Below are 17,016 nucleotides of genomic sequence, written 5' to 3' on the forward strand. Positions count from 1 at the left end.
GGTGTGGATATGGAGGATGCTTTGAACGTCTACTGCATTGTGCCAACAATGAATTTCGTAGGAGGTGGGGTTATGTTGTGAGTGTTGTTGCTCAGGATGTGAACTATGTCCTTTAGTGGTTGGGTGGAGTGTCACAGGCACCAAAGATGGACCTTAAAACTATTGAAGTGACGTCAATGTGAAACCGACGTGTGTCCGGATACTTTTTGGAAGGTAGTACTCGTATATATGTGAATCAGGATGTTGATGATGGGATGTGACATTAATTAACTGAGTGGATCACGTCAAGCTGCTCAACCAAAACATGATTTATTGTCTCGCTTTACATATCTAAGAAATGTCTATACAACTCGTTTTAAATACATGGCACAACAATACAAGGGGTAGAATAACAACTACACATCTCTACAAAGTGTCGTAAGGTGGCGTTTTATAACCAACCAGCTTTTCCTTTTTTTTTTTTCCCTTTAAAGAAAACAGAGGTTACTAGAGCCTCAAACACAGATCTCTATCGAGGTTAAATTGAACCGATCCCTGAAGAAGAGAGTCTGTAGCCTTGGTGCTAAGGGGTAGCGAACAATTGCCAGGAACCAAACATTCCTTGAATGTGCAATAAAGCAGCTTACGCAGTACCAAAAGAGATTTTCATTTCCTATGACCACAGATCTCTCTTCCACCTCCTCCATCACCGGAGGTAGGAAAAAAGTGTGTAGTGAAAATGAGATTGCCACTTTTCTCTGACATTGTTTAGTGCAATAAGTTACACAGTCACTGAGCACTCCAAAATGTCTCGTTTCTCTCATTGAACAGCTCATCAGTAACCTTGACGACATCAGGTGCAGCACAGTGTCTTCCCCTTGAATGTAGAACAGTCCACATCCCTCCCTTCCCTCCCCCCTCTTCCAGTGTAACCACAAATATCGTCTCACACTCGGTGCCCGAATCCTTTGGTTGCACATGAAGTTCGCAATGCCCACATACATACAAAGCACACCGACCAGCAACAGTTCACGGTCAGATGTCTATTTACAGTTATTACCGGCCGTCGTATGGTGAGTCACCGCTGCCATATCCGCTGGAGCCATCATCTCGAACTCCGGTCTCCAGTTCCTGTGTCTGCCTTTTGATCTGGGCGAGGCTGTTATAGGTGTATGGCATAGAGGCAAACAGCACCCGCTCTTCGTAGTCGTATTCGCACAGGATCTTGTTGTCATACAGGTAGAATCGGTCTCCCACACAGAACCTACAGAGGAAACACAGAGGTTACTTGGATAATGACTCAATTTCCAGTGTGCTTGGCATTGGGAAAGTGAATGAGTAATTTAAACTTGCAAAATATGCGACAGACGCGCTCAGTAAAGATAAAATTGAAATTTTACTCTTATATTAACTATAGTTTGGGCTAAACATCCAAAAACCTACTCATCTAAGCATAATGGTAATCTAAGCTAAGAACAGCATCCTCAATTGATTGGCTCTACTGAATTGTGGTTAATTAAATGGATATATTCGAAATCCAGGTTTAAAACTATCTTAATTTATTTGATAGATAGTATGAATAAATGTGTTTTTTTCCCAATATTATCCAACGCTGCTTACATCCAAATTAGATCATTGTAATATAAATGACGTTGCGTATTACCAATCAAACGTATCACGTGTGTTTCAAATCAATCCATTTTGAACGGGTCATAAAACTGCACTGCATTGCTCCCCTTCGAACACCCTTTTCTTTGTCTTGATTCTTCCGCAGTGACAATTAAAATCATTGTTATTAAACGTTGGTCTAGAAATTACTTTGATGTTTAATGGACTGATGTTTGAATACACTATCTTTCTGACTTCTTCAAACATCTGATCTTTGTAGAATGCAGACTTTCTAAGCAAATCTAATCTTCATAGACTTACTAAAGTTCAGATCTTGTTGATTTCTAATAGTAGTTCTCAACATCTGTGTTAAGCTTCTGACTGGCGCTCCCTCTGAAGACGGGGGAGCGCCAGTGGAGGCTCATCTTTCCACGGAAAATTTGGAGGCTTCCTTAAGCCCAACACTAAAATGCATTGTAGCTAAGACCAGCTGCTGTATGTCCTAGACTGTGGAAATGCACGCAATCTGATAAAGACACGTGTCATCTACCTTCTTTTTATAAATATTGTACGGTTGTTTTTCTTGCTGTTTGTACGGTATTTCTTTTTAATTGATGTTTATCGACATCTAGCAGTTTCTGGTGATTGATCTTTAAACTTTCTTTCTTTGAAACTCGACTTTTCTTCTGTTCAGTGGAGTAATTTTCCTTAGATATTTTGATGTTCATAGCTCTGGCTGGCTTCGGTTTTCTAGTCACACGGACCCAGCTGGTCGAGATGTTGAGTCTTTTGTATTTATTAATGACTTCTCACAGGTTTTTCATTTACCTACCAGAATACCAGGCGATTCTAATCACAATCATGGTGATTTTCTTACGAAAAACCCTTCCAGGTGCATAGTCGAAGATGTGGATCTGAAGTCATCACCAAGTTGTGATGTTCTCTTCTCCATTGGAGCCTTTCTCTATTGGCCATTCTCAGCTTAGTGTTGTTTGGCAAAACAAGAATGCAAAATGGGATGATTTGCAAGCTTTCTGTTATTCCTTTCCTTGGTTGGATTGCTGTTTTAAATATTCTGATGTCAATATTTGCTCAGATCGTGTCAGTGATATTATTCTTGTAAGAATGAAATCCTTTATTCCACATTAAAATCTCGTTCTTTATTTTAAAAACCTTAGTTTTTTTCCAGTAAACATGCTAATGCTGTTCAAGGTAAGGATGTTGCACATTACATTTGGCTTGCATCCAAATATCTCGGTTAATTTTCTGCCTATACCAAAGCTTGCAACAATTGTAAGGCAGTTATTAATCCTTCCAAGTTATATTTTGAACTCGCTCAGAGTAGAAAACTTGCTTCTTGTCCAAAAGGTAGTTGAGCATTCTGGTCTCTTGCCAAAGCTATTGGCTGCAACTTTTTCCCATCTGTACTCGAAGCTCAGTTAAAACCTGATGGTTCTATTGCCACCTCAGCTAAAGATAAAGCCGACTTACTAGCATCCTACTTTTCTTCTAACTCTTGTACTGACCTACTTGGTAAACCACTTCCTAACATTCTCAGTACACTGCACTCATGCCTCCTGTGGTCTTCCGTCAAAAAGGTGGTCACAAGACCTTTGAACAATTTTGATGCCAACAGAGCTCCAGGTCCTAATTGGATTTTTCCACCGGTTCTCAAAACCTGTGCTCCCGCGCTTACTCCTGGTCTGTGTTGCCTTTTTACAATTTCCTATTCCACTGCTGTTTGGAAATTTGTTCATATTATGCCAGTTCCTAAAAAAAGAGGTGACAAATCCCTTCAATCCCCTCAAATTATCGTACCACTGCACTTATCTCTAGTCTTTCTACAGCATTGGAGAAATCTGTTAACCACCATCTCTTAAACTCTCTAGAAACCTTCCATCAGATCAATGTTCTCTAGTATGTATTCCGTCAGTGTCAATCCACTGGCGATATATTGGCTTATGTTACCCATCTATGGACAAATTCAATGGAAAAGTTTGGTTAAATTCAAGCAATTGCTCTCGACACTTCTAAGGCTTTAGATCGTGGTTGGCGGCGCCTCCGTAGCCAGGTGGGAAGGAGCAGCAGTGCGTAGCACACGCTTCTTGATTAGACCGGGGTTCAAGCCCGTCCCCACCAAATACGGGGGCGCCTCCGTAGCCAGGTGGGAAGGAGCAGCAGTGCGTAGCACATGCTTCTTGATTAGACCGGGGTTCGAGCCCGTCACCACCAAATACGGAGTATGCGGAAAGGTCAAGGAATGACCACCGCATATCCCGGAGCAATATGGCCTTAGTTGCTAATGCTCCGAAACAACAACAGCAACAGATCGTGGTTGGCATAAAAGTCTTCTAAACAAGCTTCCATCTTATGAATTGCCGCCTTTTCTTTTTTGTAATCGGGTATCCAGTTTTCCTTCTGACTGCTTACTGAGGGTCATGATAGATGGCTCTCTGTCTTCTAACTTCTCCACTTATGCTGGTGTTCCCTAAGGAATGCAAGCATTAGTGGAGAAGTTCTTTCAGTTCTTTCTCCCACTCTTTTCCTTTTATATATTAATGATTCTCTTCCACTGACTAGAAATGATATCTTTTGCTGATGATAGCACAATGCATTCCACATTTCAGTTTGAAAAACCTTGCCCTGCACAAACAGCTTTAGCTTCTCGAATATCCACTATCATTTCCTTAAATGCTGATCTCCAGGTCATTCTCCAATGGGGAAAAGATAACTTAGTTCATTTCAATCCTTCTCAAACTCTGTCTTGTCTTATAGTTCCCAAAAAAAAAAAGGATTATACTGCGCTTATGTCTATCTTTGATGACACTCAGATTTCTAGACAAGATCATATATCTCTATTAGAGATTACCCTGATTTCTAATGTCTCTTGGCATAAGTACATCAAAAATATTGTTTCCACTCATCTCAAAAACTAGGTTTTCTCTTTCGCGCTCGGCTATTTTTCTTCTGAACAGCCACTCACTCTGTAAAAAAATCTCAAATGCACCCTACCGTGGAATATTGTTCCCACACCTGGGGCGGTGCCTCATAACCTCTCTCAGGCTTCTAGATTCCATTCAAAAGAGGGAAGTCAGGTTAATTAATGACCCGTCTCATACAAAGTCTCTCCACTCTCTATTTCATAGACGTTTTGTTTCTGCGGTACTGTTTTCTATAGATATTTCCATGGGCAATGTTTTTCTGAATTGGCTTCTGTCCCAACACGTGACGCAGCCAGTTAGGATCCATTTAATGTTCAACTTTAAACTCACAGAACCAACTGTTCTTCTTCCTCATTTATCCCTTCAACTTCCGCTTTCAAGAACAGCCTCCCTTCAAATAAAGTCATATCTAGATGGAGATTTCAACCTCCCCTTCACACGTACTTCCTGAAAATTACGATCTTCAGAAGTTCAAGCCTAATGTCAACAAGTATTGTATTCTGCCTTTCTTCTCGTCCTCGAAAGCACGCACGGTACTAAGTACTATATGTTCTGATACCTTTGGTGTGTTTGGGAGTTGCATTTAAAAAAAGACATCTAAAAGCCTGTACAATACATCGGATTCTATCTCTTCAGTTTTAATTAAAATAAATCACCCAAACAACTGTCAATATAATCGACGAATGGCCAGAGTAATCTACTTGCATTAACAGAAAATTAAGATTATACTTTTATAATATTTGAGGATTAAGGTGTATAAAAACTTGATTTTTTAAGAGAGCTCCTTAAACTTCTGGTATCATGTGCCAACACAAAGTCATATCTAGATAGAGATTTAAACCTCCCCTAAAATCTGTGACTAGATAGGGGCCCCTGTGTTGGCACATGCCAATATGAATTTGATAAAGTTTGGATATGTTTACTCTCTGTCGATTAGTAACAAGGGATGTGGGATATTTCGTGGTCAACTCGCTCTTCTTAAGAGAGAAAATTCTCCGAGTTGAATTCATCAGAGGGAAGTTTTGAACCCAAAAGAGAGTGCGCCTAATATATCCCTCTTATGAATAAAATAGAATATCCAGCACATTTTCTCATCTCTCAAATAGGTGTGATTTTGAATTTAAATGTCCGCATTGACAGGAAGTCAGATATTAATATTTTAATAAATTCGAGGTGGGTGATAAAAATTCCTTTTTTGTCCATATATGAATAATACGTATAAAAATGCACCGAGTCTACATAATATCAACAATTTCAAAACATTCTTAAATGTGATACCGTATTTACTCGTTAATTTCTACAGCGAATTGTTTTCTTTTATTAAAAAAGCGGTTTTCATGTTACAAGTGAAAGGGCGGTCTGTTATGCCGCGTGTCAATTGGGTAAAACTGATGTTGTCTACAAAGAATATACTAAAGCGATTCCTTGCAAAAGTTAGGCTAGGAAGCACTTACCTGTGATTGCACTGCTGACAGGCAAAACATTCCAGGTGATAAACATTCCCACGTGCTCTCATGACCATCTCAAAGGCTGGAATGGTTTTGTTGCACGCGGAACACAAACCCGTAGTACCGAACAGTCTGAAAGAATAAATATTTGTTGTTCAGTAAGTAAATGAACAAAAATAACGAAATAAAAATAATTTAAGGTCAATATTATTTAATTGAAACGAAGGATTAACTTAAATTAGCAATATAAACAGTTTAAGTACTCAAGTTTTGTTTACTGCTAGCGTACAGGCATCTAATAGGAACAAAAGCCCACACATTCCATCCTTGGCCTCTTAGAACTCACCACGGATCTAGTACTTCTGAAAACCATCACACGGGGGGCCTCTCTTGTTTACACTAAACATCCACCACATATTTGACCTTTTCGCTTGGTCTAGGGCTAAATGAGCAAAGCGAAAAAGGGCCCACTGCTTCGGTGAGTGGAGTTGTCATTACTCACGACAATTGCCCTGTTTTTTTCCTGATATTCGTGGCTTGTGTTGTGTCACGTACCAAATCACGTTTTTTGTATTTCTGACACTGTACACTACAACAGAGCCTAAATACAGATCCCTTTCCACATGTAAGGAGCCTTTTTGTATTCTTATATTGGTTGTGAGTAAATCTCTTAGACCATTTTAACGGAGGACGGGGGTAATTAATTCTTCGGTGTTTATCTTTCGTCTCATATTTCGTAATTCGAAGGAGTAAAACGATTCTCGCAAAAAGAAGTTAATAGAGTGGTTTCCAGTTGCCTTCGTCATTCTGGTACATATTTAGTTATCCATTAACTTATGCAATAGGGAAATCTATTAATTACTATTTCATACGTCATGTAAAAACCCTCTGTTAATGATCGCCAATATCAATTCCATCATGTCGATTCATGTGACTCTCACGGCACCCATCTTTGGGACCTCGCGTGTTAAAGTTAGGACTGCATTAAACATTTCAGACATCTGGTTTAAAGGCCTAATGATCTGACTTTTGCAGCTGCTGAAGAGTTTCTCATCTCTTCAACGATGGCTGGATTGGTTTAAAGGGAAAATCCTCGCCCATTTATTAGAAATCCCATTCATAGTTTTTTTTCTGATGATAGCGCACTACATTTGACTTTCTCGTCGATAAATTTGGCAAAGTTTATGAAACAAGACCTAAATGTTGATGTATAAGTCACTCTTCACTTGGGGCAAAAAAGTTAGCCAACTTAAATTCTTTGTAAATCTAATCTTGCCGTATTGTTTACAAAAGAATCTTCTTCCACAAATCTGAGCACTGCTGATTCGTGGACATCATCAACAGCGCTCAGATTTCTGGAGATGAACGCGTTTCTTTTGCTTGGATGGACTGTGTCTTGTAATATCCCTGGCATAAGGAGATTACAAATATTACATCCACTGCATCCAAAAATCTAGTATTTTTTCTTTATTTTTTCCTATCGCTCTGGTTGTAGTTATTTTGATTTGGCCTCAACTCTCTACAAACCACCCCGAATCATAGTCACTGTTCAATAGCTGTTAATTAGAACCAAAATTCTCCAGAATAACCATTCTGATTTATTTTTTTAAAAATTATATCATCTGGAATGATCTTCTTCGTCCTTAATTCTGATAATTACAAGCTACAAAGATCCGGTCCAATTTCAACAAGGTTTTTGTTTTTCTGGTTTTTTGGCAGTAGCATTAGCCTACTAAGACAACTTGTACCAACAATCAAAAACTCGCTGGCTAAAAGAAAATTTTCTACAATCTAGTCTAAATCTCCTCCCCTGTAATTTGAATTTATTCCTCCGAGTTCTGTAATTCTCCATAACAGTGAAAATTCTGCCATCCTTCATTTTACCAATCCCTCTTCAAGCCTTATAAACCTCAATGAGGTCCCCTTCTAAGATGCCCGGTTGTTGCTCTGTAGCCTACATAATCGAAGTCTTTCCTCGTTTGGTTGCCCTTTTGCCGATAGCACCATGCGAATTACCCTTCTTTGGACCCTTTCAAGAAGCCCAATGTCTTTTTCAGATGAGGTCTCCATACTTGGACTCAGTATTCAAAATGCGGTCTTCCTTGTACAGTGGAATTACAAATGACCTCTCTATCTCTACAGGATATTATTCGATAAATCATTGAGAAGACACCATGGGCTTTCCTGGCAGCCTGTTTATACTGTTCAGAAAACTTCATATCTGCCTGTATCGTAACTCCGAGACCCCTTTCTTCCTCCACTGTTTTTAATTCGACCTCACCAAGTGTAAAATTATTTTGGGGTTGCTATTTCCCATGTGTAAGACCTTATGAACTGAAGGTTTCTTTTTGAATGGTCCCAGTTCGAATCCGGTCATCAGATAGAACATGTCATTCAACGTGCGCAGTTTCTTGTAATTTTGGCGTGTGCTGTAAAATTGCAGTCTTTCTGCACTACCAAACGGGCTATTGTCGAAGTTCAAACGTCCTTAACGACTCTGATTTCCTCCTGTAAAATATCGCGAAACCGCGCAATTCATTTGCAGTATGGATGCGTGTAATAGGAACACCGAATGACCCCACATGATTCGTGCAGGTACTTCCCATTACTCGCTTCCGCCGTGGCTGGATAATAACCCGCAGCAGGCATCGCACGGTGTTGACATTTACTTGGAACGCAGGGGTCGAGATGTGTGTTCAGCATCACATAGTCGCATTACGAAAATAACGCAATATGAGTTGTCGTGAAAGTTTGACATTACTCAGTCAATGCAGACCCGCCTCCCGGACATTCCCCCCGTAAAGGAGACCACATGGTGGGCGAAGCAGTTAGAGACAGACAGTTGGCCTCCCGTTCCCTTCCGTCATACTCGGCGTTCCGGTTTATGTATATGTATGGAAATGTTCTCTCTCTGTGTCTTTATCCTTGTAGAAAAGTGCATTTCAAGAGCTGTACTCTCTATTTCATTTAATCGATCTCCAATAGAAAAATACGGATCGAAAAACTATCGATGTCAAAGTTCCGGTTCCCAAATATGATATGGTTTTAAAAATTAACTCTCAGGTGCAGAGATACTGTTAGTTGTGTTAGCATAAAGCATCTATTGCCTTTACCATGTCCGTCCGTCCGTTTTCATGTAATAATTCGATTCCTGGTGGACAGGATTTTCATAAAATTTTATATTTGGCTCTTTTAGAAAGATTTGTGAAGTCATCCCAAATTTCATTAAAATTGGACCGATCTGACAATTATTTTGTTGTCCGTGTGTCGGTCCGCATGTAACAACTCGACTCTCAACTGATGGATTTAGATTTTTTTTTTTTATTTGGCTCTTTTATAACGGTTAACGTTCTCATAAATATCTATATACCGTTTATTGTAGCTGAATTGCTGTATATTATGTTTGTCACCGTGGGATGATTAATGGAATGAATGGGCAACATGGCGGATGCAGAAAAAGACCGCATTCTCGCATCATTTAGCAATTTTAATACAAATAATATAGTATAATAATGAACTTGTGCAGTTCCTAACGTTTATTTTTTGTATTATCTTAGTGCAATCAGCCTGATACAGACATTAGGGCTAACAGTGTTCAATGATTTTTTACACCACATTATAAATTATTATATTTATCACTTAAAGTTTGTCTAAAGCTTAAGTGAATTGTGTCTATAAATTGTGTGTAGTCAGTATTCTGTTGCTGAGTGTTTATGGATAAAAACCTCTAGTTTCGGGGGGGGGGGGATAAGAAAACTTTGTTCGAGACCAACTAACAAGGATTAGGCTTAGTTTCTCTCTCTTACTGGCCCTAAACCGGATTTATTCATCGCTGAACGAGGAAACCATATGTGTGTGTCCAGCATCAGGATATTTGTCAACGCTGTCTTGTAATCAGTAGAGAACTGCAAAGCCAAACTGCTCTTTCCAACATATCCTGCCTTCGTGGACATCACAGTTCATAGGAGCGCTGTCCTCCCCTCAATGATAGGAAGAATTTTTATGGGCCTTTTTCAAAACGTGGCTGAGTTAGTCGGTTTGAGGCGAAGGTAGCATGGTTTTTTTTTTCCTCGCAGAAACTCGAGTACGTGCTGGAAATTTTAGAAATGTTTCTCTAATCATTAAGATACAATTTTTGCGCGGTGAACAATTCGTGACCTTCTAACCGTATGAGCGAACCCAGTCCGTACCTACAGAACATACCATGATACCACCCGTAGTCCCTGGTGTGGTGGACACGGGACAGTCTGGATGCATGGCTTCATGAGTTTCACTCCACACTATCTCCTTGCCATTGGTGCAAAAAAGCGTAAATCGAGACTCTTCAGATTTCATGATCTTTTTTCGCTCTTGGCGTTGGCGGCACCGTTCCAGTCGAACCTTTGCCAAATCTCTGATTCTGTTAGAAATGGGTCTTTCTTTGCCTAAATTGAAAATTTCCATCATTTGCTGCACACTGCACCTTAAATTCTGACATACAATTTTTTAAATTCCTGCGGTCTCGTTCTTGGAATAGACTATCTGCTGCATATCCTTCTTTTAGAGCTACATTCTCCTTTCATCTTCCACTCATTGTATCCTTCTGAAATGGTTGCTTTGGACATATCATTGATATATGTAGTGATATATCTGACCCTTGATGAACCCCTTCATCTTTGCAAAATGACTAGGCGAGTACTTCATAAGGAACTTGGAATTTCTGATTTAGGAAGATTCAGAGGTGGCAGCAAATCTTTGAATCATAGGGAATGCAAATTTTGAAGTTTGCCATGGTGGTGTCGATAGCATTTTCTGTCTACGCACAATGACTAAACGCTCGTTTCTTAGGAAAGTGATCAGGGGATGGGATTCATCCCCTTGTACCATAAGCCATCTTGGTACCATATGATTCTGTTATGAATCACTGTTTCTTTAATTTCCTTAAGCAGCTGGAAAAGTTGATTGGTTTTAAAGATTAATTAAGGGAAGGATTCTTTAAGGAAGTTTATCTCCTTAGAGAAGGGACAAATCTTGACTTTTCCAGCTTAAGATTGGAGAAGATTTAATTTTCTCCCTAGTTCAGTAGAATTGCACAGGAAATTTGTCATTCATTTGTTTGATTTTTCTCATGATTAATCTAGGGTCTGTATGTTTTATGATCGTGAGAAACAGAACAGTAAGTTAAGAGGGATTAGATAATTGTGGGAAAAACGCCATGCTTTATTTTTTTACATCATTACAAGATTCATTTCACCAGCAGTTGGAAGTCCTGCGAATTCCGGAATCAGACCTGAGTAACAGTGGTTGAAGCTACTCTCTGATTTGTAATTTGCTCGTAATGATTTGTAATCAATCATCAGTTGATTAATATTGGATAATTTAATCATCTGTAATGTATTTGCTATTTGGAGTTTACAGAGTATTCGGAAGTGACCACTATTATGCGGTTTATGTAATGTCCCTCACTGCACAAGGGGCAGCAGCTAGTTTAAGCAGATTCTGCTGAGGTTGATCAGCAGAAGTATATTCTTATTACATAAGTGTAAGACCCTATACAAGCATATTCGTTAAGTGGAGATTCTGATTGTTGTCCACGTGTGTCTCTCTGGAGAGATCCCCATGCTGTGAAACAAGATCTTCAATGTCATTTATAGGACCAAAATGATTTAGCAAGATACAATAAGCGCTTCTAAAGGAGTTGGAAAACAAGCATAGCAAAATACGAACGGCAAACTCTTTTAAAGGAGTTTGTAGTGAGATGGGACTTGAGGGAAATGTAATTGCAGTACACACTCATCTTGAGTGAGGCCTCCATCAACGTCCATGCATACGACGTAACTATCTTTCTACTTAATTATTTGTGAACTAGTGGACGAAAAAGGTAATGAATTTATATCCATGGTGTTCTTGGTCTATTAAAGACTGCTGATTAGTTGAACGTAGGTCCGGTAAGTGATATTTTAGGTGGATTTGAGACGTCTCTTTTAGTTAATTCTGCTTACATAAGTTTTGGTATACTGTATGATCCACCTTCATAGTTTAATTTGTGCAGGAGAGTGACTGCTGCGTATTGTCTGCATGTTCTTTCGGTCCTCTATTAGGTGCAAAATGCTCTTTTAAACATACAGTTTGGAGCGGCCATATTTTTGGAATTTATAGCGTCTTGTAGGCTTTGGGAAGCACACTTAGTGGCCAGTTTGGTACATACATCTACCTAAGAGTGAGTTGGTTCCCTTTAGCCATCAGATCAGTCCAGATTCACTGTGGAACGGACTCAACCAAATATCGAAAGCGTGCAACGGATGCTGGTTCATGTTGGCTCAACTGCTTCCCACAGCTGTTGCACATTGGTTGGTTGGTTATCTCTACTTCGAAGACCTCATTCCACCTTATCGCAAAGGTTATCAATTGAATTGAGGTCTGATGACTTGGGAGACCACCGCTGTAGGCTGAATTCATTGTCATGTTCTGAAGAACATTTACCCATAGATTGATTCAGCAAATAATGACCTATAAGGCAAGGAACTATGAAATAATAACCAACCACTCTTAATCTTTGGATCAAGGTGCCTTGACGTTCGATGTCATATTAGAGCGTTAGCCGGTAATGGGAAGGCTGTCTGTGTTTGCTCCTTAAGCCACGTGTTTCATTCCTGAAGGAGAAATAGAATGGAGCGCTTGGAGGAAATCCTACTCCAGCTGTAATACTTTAATTTTCAGTTTGAATTAGATGCCAGTGTGTTATAGAAAATAAAATGAAATTAAAATAACTCCTGAAAACTTCTTAAATGTAATTCAGAAGTTCCTACCTGAGATAATCCCTTTTGCAGAGGATAAGATTTGCTTTTGTAAAAAGGGTGGATCCAACTTCTCCGAGTCGGCAATCACAGCAGGCGCATTTGAGGCAGTCTTCGTGCCAGAACTGGTCCAGCGCTTTCAATAAATACCTCTCTCTGATTGGTTTTTGACAGGCAGCACAGTCGAAACTTGGAGTTGAAACTTGTCCAGGACCCCCAACACCTCCTCCCGTCCCGGGACTTTGTTGTGGATCAGCTTTAATTTCCATTTAATCTGGGAAAAGAAAACAAAATAATTGGTTAGGATTAATCTGGATGAATTTTTATTAATTTATGACAAAAGAAAGTCCAGTTCTACTCGCTACTATTTCATCTAAGTACAGTAGGTTCCAAAAAAGTATACGTCATATAGATCTACTAGTCCTGAAGTAACTTTTTATTTATTTATCGTACGCCATTGAAATTGCCTTCCTTTCATTATGTTGTCATCTTGTTATAATTCTTGTATAATGGAGAATTTATGAAAGATCTTACTTATACTCAATCTTTACTTGATACTGGAGCTAGAAACCATTTGCTACACCCTCGACTGGAATAAGAAACAAACAAATGAAACAGTTTACCTGAAAAGAAGTAGCCAAAAATCTGTCAGTAATCCAATTTTCTACGTCAGGACAAATGCTAAGTGCCCTTCAAGGTTTCTTGCATTAGCGAGGCCATTTCGTTGGTTTCACCAATCTGCTTCAATAATCCCATTTCGCAAATGAACAACAAGTCAAAGGGAACTCGCATTAATTTGTGGACAAAACAGGGGTCCGACTGACTGCTGTGGATTTAATAGGAGGTCGGATGAATGAGTTTAATGATTTCGAGCAAAAGGATTAGTGGAGAACGGTCCAGTAAGCCTCGACAACAAAAGACAGGGGCAGAATTATTGCAAATTACAGACACCGAATCCACAGAAAAACATCCTAGTGACGCTGCTCGAGGCACAAACCTACACTCTTAATTACTACCCCTATTCGAACACGGAGTTTAATTAGTAAGAATAGAATGGCACGTTGGCGGATCCCAATTCCTCCTCCACATTTTTTACCACCTTCCAGGTGGGCACGTTAAGCGTATATATCTGCGCGCATGTGCACCCTTTCACACCGGTGTGCAAGAAGGCCAGTTGCATTTCTTCCCTCGCTAAAGACACCCATTTAATGTCTCGCTCTTATCGTAAATAACGTGTGATCCCGAGTCCGGCTAGCGGTGCCAATTTACCAAACGCGAGTGTGTGTAAATAATTCACGCCACTTCAAGTAGTAGCCGGGGCTATTTATGGCTTTTACAGCGGCCGTGTCAGGAACGCCGTTACAGTTGTGTGCCACCGCCCCCGGAGGTAAAAGGCGGGAGGCGCACTTGCAATCTGTCGCCCCGCTGTTTACGGTCTTTGCTGGAGATGTACGGGGGCCTCGCCATCTCATCAAGTAAATTATGAACGATATTCAATTACATTAATATAGAGGCGCTCACGACCACGCTGTTACTGCAATCAACGAAACTTAATGGTTTAACATAAATTACATTTTATTGGACTTATGAAAATTTCATCCAACCACCAAAGGCACTCAAACCGAGTAACGTGCTAGATTTGTTCATGAATAACTTATTTTCATTTGTAATAATGGTAATTTGGAGGGGGGAGAAGGAAACACGCTGGGGAGGGTTTGCTTGAAGCCAGAGTACGTTTCTGTCATTTTCTAAATAAGCCGCTATGATGAGGACATTTCGTAATGAAAATAGTGCTTCGGATCTTTTGGGTCGCCAGTTGTAAATGATTGCAAAACTACTTTTGCAAATTGCTTCTTACCCCTCTTCCCCCTTCTCCCCTTTCTAACACGTATATACATTTAGAAATGTGATCCTTTTTAGGTTCTTTTTGTTTTGTTGGCGTACATGCTTTTTTTTGCCTCAGCCTTAATAGTGTTTCTTTGCAGTCTGAAAAGTTTGTTTTTTGGTCTCCTGCGTGACCATCCATTCACGAGACGCATGAATTTGTATGTTTTTAAAATGCTCGGTCAAATTGCAATCAGTTTTGTTGATTCAAAGGTAGATTACAACGACAAAATATTACGTTTTCTATCTAATGAAAAGAAAGGCTCTTGGATAGCTGTTGTTGCTATGATACCGGTGGATGAATTTCTGTTTGGTAACAGCATTGGCAAAGGAACTTTGCTTCGCTGGTTCAAGTCAGGGATCGCTGGCATTCTGCTACCTCAAGCGATAGTTTAGACGTCTCTAAAGTAACCCAATTAAATGCCTAATTATTGAATCTGAATTACAAAAAACTTTTTGGAGTGAAATAAATAAAAGTTTTCGTTTTGAAAAGACCTGGGTTCGATTTCCAACAGTTTTCCGTTGGAAGGGATTTTCAAATATTTTTTCTACTAAACAGCTACTTGTAGGGTACTCATATAACCAGGGTGCCGGGCCAGGAGGGCTCATGTGGAAAGGCGGCCTACGTGCAAAGATTTCCATTGTACATAGGGAAAATGGTGGGGCAGATTCTTGAAATGCATTAATTGGGATTCACCTTGAAATTAGATTGGACAACCAGTGTGACTTTGTGGAAACTTTCAATACAGGCGCCTCCTGCTGGGATGATTACATAAAATCGTCTCGTTGTGCCATTCGAGGGTAGCCTACGACTCACCTTACCACATCAATGAAATGAGCCGTCAAACTCTGATATAGAACGAATTACTGGTTGGAATTTTCTATGATTGACATAATGATCTCCATACGTTTGAACGAGGACTTTTCCGTGGTTTTGAATCTTCGCTCTAGTTGAGATCGTGTATTAAAATTTAGTGAACGATAATGCCCTTAGAAAATTTGTGGCTGAAGAATGTCTGCAAAACTAAAAAAGAATCAGTCGATGAAATTAAATTTCATAGGGTTGCAGAATTTGGATGTCCTACTGTTGCTGACCTTCACCCTTTGAAACTTTCATGAACCTTGAAACATTCATGAATTCGTCACTCATTGTTACGATCTTTGTTGCTTACTAACCTCAAAAATTCACCTTTTGGCAGTTGGCGGATAGTGTGTAGAGAAATTACACTAACAAAAACTTTCTTAATACTAGAGTTTACACTGAGTGACAACTTTATTATGTACATCGTCTTCGGTGACAGTATGAGAGTTTCGCCACTTGTCACTCGTTTTGGAGAGTCAAGTCCTGTAGATGGCTGGAGGAATTCGTAAAGGCCTCTCCAATCGGAGTTGCAGTTAGCCGAACACAGGCAGAGGGTGTAGGATATTTCCAGTTCAGTTGTTTCGGGTTTTCATCTTGCACAACATGCAACTCGGCTAGTGAATACAAACTTCTACAAACAGAACACACAATGGTGTAATATGGTCTAAGTAACCGATGCACCTAACACAGGCGCATCGGTTACTTAGATGAAAACCATACAATCCTTGTTCATAAGTTGCAACCATAGAGAAGGCAATAGAGGCCTGTTAAAGAGTGATCTAATCATTCTTCAAACTCAGGACCCTTCTAAAGTTCTGCAGCGATTTCAGAAAAAAATACAAAATTAAAAACCTTAGCCGTTGAATGACAAATGGAGACATTCGTATACCCACATACATATAAACGTCATGACCAAGGTCAGGTTTTTTTTCCACCATCATCAGATGCAAAGATCGATACAACAAAAGAGTTCTTTGAAGAACAAACAAGGGTAGTGGATGAAATAGTAAACATATGGATCAGAAAGCAATCATAGCTATAGGTATAATAGCAGAGAAACTGTAGCAACAGAAAATGGACCGGCCATCTAATAGGACGCGAACACAACAGATGGGAACAAAAGAACAAGTAGAGATGAAGTGCATCGATTTGCGGGGATAAAGGCACAATGTAGAAGGTATGTGGCGAACAACCCGCAGTCTCTTTATTCAACAGTGATGGGGAAACTATGGAATATGACAGTCATAGTAACGTGTTCCTTATCAAGATGTCCTGTTTATCAATTCACTGTTTTCTCTTTAGACTCTATATTATTCGGATGTAATGGGATAGTTCAGGTCGATGATATAATTTATTTCCAAATGTGCTTCGAGATGAAATGGCTGCCAGATATTCGATCCTAGATGAATAACTTGCAAGTGTTACGTGTAAATAAAATGAGCAAAAAATGTAGCAAGGGTCGAGGTCTGTAAAATATAAATGGGAAATTTATATTTGCTAATATGCAGCTTCTGAGT

At 39.6% G+C, this 17,016-nt stretch overlaps 1 protein-coding gene across 1 annotated transcript in view; it reads right to left on the bottom strand.

Moving 5' to 3' along the window:
* Positions 1-320: 320 nt before the first annotated feature.
* Positions 321-17,016, bottom strand: part of LOC150077451 (LIM domain only protein 3-like) — a 36,307-nt gene continuing 19,611 nt past the window's right edge. Inside the window, exons 2-4 of the mRNA XM_090386041.1 lie at positions 12,766-13,027; positions 5,984-6,109; positions 321-1,243 (exon numbers count right to left, since the gene is read on the bottom strand). Of these exons, the coding sequence (XP_090242167.1) occupies positions 1,036-1,243; positions 5,984-6,109; positions 12,766-13,022 (591 nt within the window). The 5' untranslated portion in view covers positions 13,023-13,027 and the 3' untranslated portion in view covers positions 321-1,035. The remainder of the gene's footprint in view (positions 1,244-5,983; positions 6,110-12,765; positions 13,028-17,016) is intronic.

This window comes from Mastigoproctus giganteus, chromosome 12, assembly GCF_048544385.1.
Source record: "Mastigoproctus giganteus isolate SK-2022 chromosome 12, ASM4854438v1, whole genome shotgun sequence".
NCBI lineage: Eukaryota > Metazoa > Arthropoda > Arachnida > Uropygi > Thelyphonidae > Mastigoproctus > Mastigoproctus giganteus.